This window comes from Lolium rigidum, chromosome 6 (genome assembly GCF_022539505.1).
Source record: "Lolium rigidum isolate FL_2022 chromosome 6, APGP_CSIRO_Lrig_0.1, whole genome shotgun sequence".
Taxonomy (NCBI): domain Eukaryota; kingdom Viridiplantae; phylum Streptophyta; class Magnoliopsida; order Poales; family Poaceae; genus Lolium; species Lolium rigidum.
Window position 1 is genome coordinate 87,291,952 of NC_061513.1, and position 9,702 is coordinate 87,301,653.

The 9,702-nt window shown below is 45.7% G+C and overlaps 1 protein-coding gene across 1 annotated transcript; it reads left to right on the forward strand.

Moving 5' to 3' along the window:
• The first annotated feature begins 3,968 nt into the window (after positions 1 to 3,968).
• LOC124662913 (putative glucan endo-1,3-beta-glucosidase GVI) lies at positions 3,969 to 6,341 on the forward strand. The gene is made up of 2 exons (XM_047200695.1): positions 3,969 to 4,062; positions 5,267 to 6,341. The coding sequence occupies exons 1-2, from the start codon at positions 3,969 to 3,971 to the stop codon at positions 6,229 to 6,231; spliced, it is 1,059 nt and encodes a 352-aa protein (XP_047056651.1). The 3' UTR covers positions 6,232 to 6,341.
• Positions 6,342 to 9,702: the final 3,361 nt, after the last annotated feature.

Genomic DNA, 9,702 nt, shown 5'->3' on the forward strand with positions numbered 1-9,702 from the left:
CACTAGACTAAAATCCCGTGTGTCCTCAAGAACGTTTGGTCATTATAAGTAAACAAACCGGCTTGTCCTTTGTGCTAAAAAGGATTGGGCCACTCGCTGCAATTATTTCTCTCGCATTTTACTTACTTGTACTTTATTCATCTGTTACATCAAAACCCCCTGAATACTTGTCTGTGAGCATTTACAGTGAATCCTCCATCGAAACTGGTTGTCAACACCTTCTGCTCCTCGTTGGGATCGACATTCTTACTTATCGAAGATACTACGATACACCCCCTATACTTGTGGGTCATCAATCCTCCAAGCATGCCGGCTTGGGAGAAGATAGAGGGCAGCATCAGGACCTCCAACACCGCCCGACGCGGCCACGCCGGCCGCCACCGCCAAAAACCGCCGCGGGCCGCCGCCCGGAACTCACCGCCACCCACTACGGAGGAAGCCGTCGGAAGAGGCACCACGCGCAGCAGCCACTGCACGCAGCAGCCACGCCGCCCCTTCCGCCGCCGCCAGCCGCAACCGCCGGAGAAGGACGCCGGAGCCGGGCCGCCCAGATCCCGCGCACCGGAGGGCGCCCCGCCGCCACCGCGCCGCCAGGGCTTTGCCCGACGACGCCCACCGGTGGCGGGGAGGGCGGGGGAGACGGGGAGGCCGGCCTCTCGCCGGATCTGGGGCGCCCCGGTGCAGCTCGGCTCAGCCGCACGGGGACGGGAGCGGGCGTCTTTCTTCCGCTCGGAGACGTGCTTCTCTTCCCCCTATGCGCATCTGTCTCCGAAGATACCAAATTTGCATTATTATATATAATATGAAAGTATATTGCACTATGATTCTAATAATGTCGATTTAATATTGTAAATTTTAATATCTTTATCATATAATCGGTCAAATTTTATGAAGTTTGACTTTGACTAACCTTTATATGCGGAGTAATATGGAATAGTGGGAGCATCTTTTGGTTGAAATTTTCTCCCTTTGGCTGAAACTTGAATTTTTTTCAGTTAGAAACTCAAGGATTTTTTTATTGGTGGATTCTTAAACAGAAATAGGAAAACAAGGGATTTGACTATTTTATCCTCTTCAATCTTATTTAACTGTAAAACCAAAAACATTTGATCAAAAAGAATATTTACACAGTGAGAAAAATAGAGAAACCCTTAGTATAGAGAGATAAAGAATCCTTAGCTAAATTTCCTAAGTGATGACCTCCAAGAACATAGTTTTGTCAGAGGGCATATATTCGGAAGTACTATTCCAGTTTTATATCAAATCTCGATGTAGGAGCATAAGCAAGTGCTTATTGTGTGGGCGTTTCTAATGCACCCAAATTGTCGCTAGTTTTAGTGAATCGACTGCAAGTATTGAAAATGAAATTGGTGAATGAGAAATGATTTGCTAGAAAAAGTATTGGGAGTAAAATAAAAAGTAATTATAAAAGTAACGAAGTTTGGTTAGAGTTTTCTGTATAGGAGAGATTAGACTCGGAGAGATTCAGCTCATGGTGATAGTGAATGTGCCTGATGAAGTAATGATGAGTGAAATAAGTATGTGATTACCCCTCTTATTTTGATACAAGTAGGCAAGCAACCTCTGCAGTAATCAGTCTCCTCCATGCCGAGATCAACTGACACTATTTTCTTTTCACCTGTTACCATAGACACATGGCCAGTGCAACTAATTAAGGTCACGAGACCAGACCAACACATTACGTTTTATGGCTTCTCGTTATACTAGAATTTTTTTACGTTTTTTGTGATATCTAAACTGTCACTAGTAGGTCCTGGAATCGCTAGACAACTAGTTCTTACCTATGTAGGTCTTTGGATCGTACGACATGAAATTAAGGCACATCACATCTCACAAATCACTTACATCTCCCACGCCTAAGGGGGTTTACTCGCACATGAGAGAAGAATAACAGAAAGGTATAATGATAATGGAATTAGGGTTTGTCTCGATATTACCGCCGTAGCAAGCTACAATAATAATAAGAACCTAACCGAACTCAATCTCAAGTCTTGGTACAAATAGTGTTCACACATGTGAATATCTCTATATATATGCAAGATCTATGATGGGGAAATGATGGAGATTGAAGAGGAGAATCACCGCGAAGATCAAAGCATGAGTTGTTTTTCTCCGGATCTCTTCTCTTCTTTTCATGAGGTGGATTGCGGCGGTCGTGTATCTGATGTGTCTGGGAGAGTGGACCGTCCAACTGCATCATGGGCTAGTTTCTTTCGGCGCATATAGGCATGTAAATTGTCAAGTAAACAAAAGTTTCTTGATATTATAAGCACTATATAAAATTGATTGATGCAGCTAACATGATACGAAAAAAACTAGTACCATTCATCGCATAAAAAAGAGCTTAAATCTGAGTGGAAATAGGAGAGACCAACTTGTATGGAAAAGTTTCAGACGTCACATTACAGTAGCGAAAGAAACCATAACGCTTGAGCGATGTTCTGGAAGTTCCTTGCCCTATTAGAGATATATTTGGTATATGTGTATTTGGTAGTATATGATTTGTAATCATCTCCTACCTTATCTCTAGGATAGCCTTCTTGGCTCCCAAGACTTACCCCTATATATACTCGCCCGAGAGGCTCAATACATCATCCATCATATTCCGCCAATCTCTCTTCCTCTCTATCGTTCTACATTGCCGACGTCGATCCACCAAGAAACTCCCGCCGGCTGGCTTTGTGCGCGTTCGTCTCAGCCACCAGAAGGCTCTCGTACCTTAGAAAACAGTACATAAATAAACATGCAAGCCAGGGGGCCAATCCCCCCCCCCCCCAAGGAGCCATGAGGCACTTTACTTCCTTTGATTGGAGGTTCATGTATTTTTGTTGAGACCTCTTCTTGGACGATGCCGACGGTTGATTCCAGAGGAAGGGGTGGAAGGTAGAGTGTGGTTGACAAGAAATGCCGAGAAGGTTCAACGGATATTCCTGGTTGGAGCAGCATGCTTTCCGTTAGCCGGCCGCCAACATCCCACCGTTGTTGGCGCTTCGCAATTCAAGTCATATATTAACTTTTTTGGATCGATATGGCCCGTCGCCGATATTACATGAAACTGTAATGAAATACTGCATTTATTATCGTTTTTACGGACCGAGATTAACAGTAGTTTGATTGAAAAATAACTGAAATGGTCGGAACTTGTGTTGAATCTACAAACAATGTACTGAAAACGGCAAAGATTGTATTACGGTTTACCTTTACGGGAGTAGGTTCAAAAAAGATGCCGCATCGATGCGATGCATTTCAAAAAAAATATGGCACGCACATAGCACATATCGCGTGGTGCCAGCAACGATGAACGGCCATACTTTGTTTTCCGCTCACAAAATCAATTGTATTCGTATCGATCATTCATACGTAATGTATGGTAATTAGGATGGATGGATCGATGGATTTCTTAACAATGGGTAGAAGGTCCATTGGCAGGAAAGTCTTGATCTTCCGAAAGGACGAAGTACATATGCAGGGTGTTGTTTCCTTTGTGAGAAACCTAACAACCATTATTGGTCACGACGGAGTTAAACCTCGGCCAAACATGATCAGAATATGGAGGCACGTTTTATATGGAAGGAAGGAAAAATAAGGAAAGAAAATAAAACCCACGTGGTACGGCCGCACCTCCTACCCTGTGAGCTAACGTGCATGGCGACGTCGACCACGTACGGGTCGGCCGTCGGTTCACTGGTCCATGTCCATTACCCGCACATCGCGACTCACGTAGTAGCCGCGTCCATGGGTCGTGCCCCGTTCGGTGTCCGTATGACGCGGACACGCACACGCACGTACCACGATCCCATCCTCCCTACCGGTGGTTGCCATACCCATGCCGCGCATTACAAATTCCCAACCCGCTGCTGGCTATATATTTGGAGAGCTTGCACCTCTCACAGCATCCCATCGCATCGCCCGACGACGAAGACGAAGGAACCAGACGCAGATCGAGGATGGTTCTGGCGCTGCGGAGCATGGCAGGCAACACGATCGTGCTCTGGGTTGCTGCCGCCTGCAGCCTGCAGCTCTTCTGCTCCTCGCTCTCGGGTGAGTCTATCGCAGTTAACAGTTTTGTTACTCTGGTCATAGCTTTTGATCGCTAGCTGCTGATTGATCCATGTTAATTCGATGTATGCTCACGTACCAAGTTAGGTTAAGCTTGCGCCATCGATCGATATACATGTTAGATTTTGTTCTGTGTGGTATTTAGGGTTTAGGCAGTTTGCGTCGACGTCGCCTCGTCGCTCGTCCGGCGATCTGGCAGAGCTAGATGCAATGTAATTCAGCTATCTCGTTTTGATTCTTTGCCGCATCGATCTACCACCCTTTTGATCTGCCTGGCCTATATGGCTATATGGAAGTACAATCTCAAGATATAGCCAACATCGGCTGCATGCGTGTATTGGTCGGCCGGTCCTCTGCTTTATATCCAGTTTCATGCCTGAATTGTGTTACTCTCTTTTGTCATAAGAACATGCGTCTTCGTTCCTTGAAATAGCTGCTTCCTTTTTCAGCTCTGGTAGCTCTGTTTTCTTCTCATCTTGTCTGATTTTGCATCTCCTTGAAGGAGGACAAGTTAAACGGAACTGTTTGTGGTGAAAAGATGAAAACCAACGTTTGATATGTTGCTCGATCCCTTAGGATTGATATTTAGCTCCAGGCCTCCGAATCAGCATGTCTATTAATTCTTGGAAAAAATTATATATTACTGTCGCTTGGTTTATGCATGGCTGTTTTCTGTTGGAGGTTGCTGATTGGTCTTGTTCATGATGCATGTATGCATTGGTTGGAATATCTATTTGTACATTACTCTTAGTTTCTCTAGTACATTTAATGGCATCTTTATTTCCTTGTCAATCTTTGGACACCAATGTCTGGTTTCAACTATATTTGGTAATATGTCTGTCGGGATTATGGAGAGGCGATCAATTTAAAGTACACAAGTACAATGCACCTCTTAATTAAGGATAGTACCATTGTAACAAGAATTGCCAATTGCTACTGCCTTCCTTCCATTCCTACGACACCATCATTTGCAATGACATTAGGTAAAGAATTTTCAATCAAATTGGAGCTATTACTCCTTTTGATTTTGGATCAAATGGTAGTACTGTACTAAAGTTTACCAGCAAAAACTAGAGTTATTAATTACTGAAGTTTAAATAATTAAGATGGAAACATATGTTCAATCATTACATCGTGTAAATCAAGACTTCGTGCTTACTGTTTGTGTGTCCACGTACGTGTGCAGGGGTCAAAGCAATCGGCGTCAACTACGGCATGATCGGCAGCGACCTCCCGTCCCCGGACAAGGTGGTGGCGCTGTACAAGTCCCGCAACATCACCGACGTCCGGCTCTTCCACCCGGACACCTCCGTCCTCGAGGCCCTCCGCGGCTCGGGCCTCGGCGTCGTCCTCGGCACTCTCAACGAGCACCTCGCCCCGCTCGCCTCCGACGCCGCCTTCGCTGCGTCCTGGGTCCAATCCTACGTGCAGCCCTTCGCCGGCTCCGTGCAATTCCGCTACATCAACGCCGGCAACGAGGTCATCCCGGGGGAGTCCGCCGCGCTCGTGCTCCCCGCCATGCAGAACCTCGAGGCCGCGCTCCAGGCCGCGGGGCTCAGCAGTGTGCCGGTAACAACCGCCGTGGCGACGTCCGTGCTGGGTTCCTCGTACCCGCCGTCGCAGGGCGCCTTCTCCGAGGCGGCGCTGCCGGCGGTCGAGCCGATCCTCTCCTTCCTCAAGTCGAGGGGCACGCCGCTGCTGGTGAACGTGTACCCGTACTTCGCCTACTCGGCCGACCCGTCGTCGGTGCCGCTCGACTACGCGCTACTGTCATCGTCGGCCACCGTCGCCGTGACGGACAACGGGGTGGAGTACGCCAACATGTTCGACGCCATCCTCGACGCGGTGTACGCGGCGGTGGAGAAGGCGGGAGGTGGGGAGAGCCTCGAGCTGGTGGTGTCCGAGACCGGGTGGCCGTCGGGCGGCGGCGGGTATGGCGCCAGCGTGGAGAACGCGGCGGCCTATGTCAACAACCTGGTCCGGCACGTCGGCCGCGGCACGCCGAGGCGGCCAGGGAAGGCCGTGGAGACGTACATCTTCGCCATCTTCAACGAGAACCAGAAGCCCGAGGGCGTGGAGCGGAACTTTGGGCTCTTCCAGCCGGACATGAGCGAGGTCTACCACGTCGACTTCTCGGCGGCTTCTTCCTAGACGACGACGGCCCGGCCCGGCCGGCTGCTGCATGGATCATATGTATAGCGATCGTTCTCTAGTTAGGAGTTTATAGGAGTTAATTACAGTACCGCTGCTTATTTTGGAGTTCTCAGCTTATTTTAGATACATATATACTGCATTCCTCGTAATAAATGCTGCACAATTATTAGGTTTACCTTTTGATTTTGGATTCACTGTTCGTTCGTTTCACGTTTGAGAATGACGATCTCGAAGTGTCGAACACATTGATTCAGTACTCACGCTGGCCATAAATACTTGTCTCTTAAAAAAACTGATACTTATCTCTAAAAAGAAACTTGTCTCTAGTTCAATGAATCTAGACATGTTTTAGCCTATATTTTGTCGAAATCTAATAAGTATTTAGAGCCAGACAAAATCTCTCCATAGAAGAAGTACTACACCTCAACAAAAAGATTTTGTTTTTCACTAGCACTCTTCGGGCTGTGGCAGCTGGAAAAGTATCACTCATGCAACTGGGCAAAGTTAGCATGAATGGGCCAGAACTGGTCACTTGGATGGGCCTATATATCAGCCACTTCGGCTGTAAACTCTACTTTGTTGTCAGATTTAACTGCAAAGAGATTTTACAGTTCTATACGTGATTGTTACTTCTTCGCGTTACTTCTTCAGGAATGACCGTGCATCCATACTCGTACTGTAGAGTGCTCTGTGATAGATGTGCTTGCATTTGAAGGTTAGATTTTTGAATGGTTTGTTAATTTTAGATTCACGGGGAGACAACCTTCCCGGTTTTATTTATAGCATAAACGAAACCAGTGTTCAGAAACATTCAGAGTTCAATCTGAAAACCGAAAGCAAAGCCACATTATTTTAAACGCATCCAAGTTTTAAACTAACTACTACCACCCACACCAGGGTACGCCAAACTCTACCAAAAAACTATCCAAAAGCCATCACGGCATTACATTACACCAACATCTAAATCACCTATGGTCACAAGCTATTGAACCAGATCAACCCAACACGACATGGACCGAGGAGTCTTCCTCTGGATGTTCCTTCAGGTACTCCAGAGAAGCTCCCCCCCCCATGCGCAAGCTTTGAGGCAGGGTTCCAGGAGGAAATCCAATCGAAGCTGGTGCACTTCAGCTTGACATCATATGAGTTTCAGCAGGGCCTCCACAAACAGATCCACCTCCTTCCAAGTTTGATCTTTGAAAGAAACTTTCCAGTTCCTCGCGTATGATAGAATCAATCTCCACACTTGTTTCATATCCATCCAAATCAATCTATTAAACACTATGCTATTTCTAGAGTTCCAAATCCCCCACAAGACAGCAAAGGAAATAAAATTAAATTGCAAGAATCTTTTATTGCATAGCCATCTACCAGCTACATCTACAAATTGATATCAATCATATAACTAAAGCATTTCTCTACCAAAATCCAAATGCTTTTAGCAACTATACAATCAAAGAAAATATGATGCACACTCTCAAACTCTTTGCAAAAAGAACACTCTATGGGTTTTGGAATTCCTCTATGTCTCATATTATCTCTAGTCATAATTTTGTTCTGGAAAAACAACCGAAGAAACACCTAGACTCTGGGAGGAATTTTAAGGTCCCAAACAGAAGGAAGATAAATTGGAGTTATACCCCTAAAATTAACTAAAGCATACATGAATTTTGAAGATTATACTCCATTAGTTTCATATCACCAAATAAGTTGGTCTTCCTCAGCAACTCATGTTATGGTGTTGGCAATAGCAACTAATTCCTGCCACTGCACCATCATTTCATCAGAAAATGTTCTTCTAATATCACATCTCATATTTGTTCCATCCCAAACCTCACACACGGTTTTCGTTTGTTGGTTAGAAACAAAATAGATATCCCAAAACTGTGTAGCTACATTAGTGTTACCAAACCATATGGCACCATCGAAATCATACATGTCATTTATTTCATCCCTTTGACTTATGAAATCACACAACCATGCTATGTAATTGCACAACTAAATCTATTTCATGTTTTATTGTATACTATTTTATTTAAAAATTAAAGTTTTAAAGAGATATCCATTGCAACGCGCGGGGTATTCTTCTAGTATATATACATTTTTCATCCTAAAAGGCCGCTCAATAAAATATAACACTCTGAGAACCAACATGTGATTCAATGGTTAGGAGAGACATGGCACCCATAGCCTAGAAAAGGTCAAATCTCAGGTTTATCACTTTGCTGTCTCATAAAGGTGGAATTTTTTTCCAATGGTAGACAATGTTCCCGTCTATAGCAAGGTGCATGTGACTACTTCGTCAATCTTAAGATCCACCTGATCAGTCTTATGGACTCAGTTTCTCGGAGCTTCTGATAGGGATAGGGTGTGCACGCGTACGTTTACAGAGGTGAGTGTGCATGTATTTGCGAGCGTCTGCATTTCTACTGTGTTTCGAAAGAAAAAAAAGACACTCTAAGAGCTTGTTCAGAAACTCCCCGCGCCTCTCAATCTTCAAATCCGGCTACTCTCGAAAATTTTGATGGCAGATATTCTGTCCACGTGTTCGCTCTAGCTACCATTTAAGCTCGACAGGGCTGAAAGGAAAGGTAGGTTCATGCGTGCAAAATATTACTCTCTCCAATCCGTAATGAGTGTCGGAAGTTTAGTATAACTTCATGGATCGGAGAGAGTAGTACCATTTTGAATCGGGGTGTCCCTTTTCCAATTGTTCATCCTAACTAGTATCGGAATATTACCCTCTAATTTTTATTAGAGATTGGGAGGCCGAGAGAATATTATCCTCTAACATTCTTATGATTTTTCTTTATTCCAAATGGAGTCTGAATGAGCAATCGTCGGTGAAAATATTGGCACAACCAGAAATCCATGGGTGTTCCATCCACAAGAAAATGTCGGAGATTAGTCTAAATTAGAATGTAATCTAAATTTAGATAAATTTGTGACATCTTTTTAGGATAGAGTAGTACTTCTATTTATAAATAAATAAATAATATTGCCCTAATAATAATATTTTAGCTGTGGTCTTGTGGATAACGAAACATAGGGCAAAAAACGTACAGCACTGGCCCGCGGAAAGAGATACCGCGGGAATACGGTAAACAGTTGGGCGCGCCCGTGGCACACAGTCCGTCTCTATCTCCGACACGCCTCTCAACCGGCAAGAGAACGCCTATTTTAATCCCCCTATTTTAATCCCCTTCCTTCCTTCCGCCTGCGAAACCAACGACGGCCCCCAAACCGCCTCACCACCGCCCGCCTCTCCATCGCCTTCACCGTCCCGATCGACCGCGCGCGCGCCGTTCGGGTCCCTCGGATCGCCTCCGGTCCTCGCTGCCGGGATTCCGGGGACGCGGAGGCGCGCGGGCCCGCCCGCCGACCTGACCCGCCGCGCGGGTGATATCTAGGGGCCGACGGCGGAAAGCTCCGGCCTTGGCCAGCGTGGGGACTCCTGACCGTTCGTCC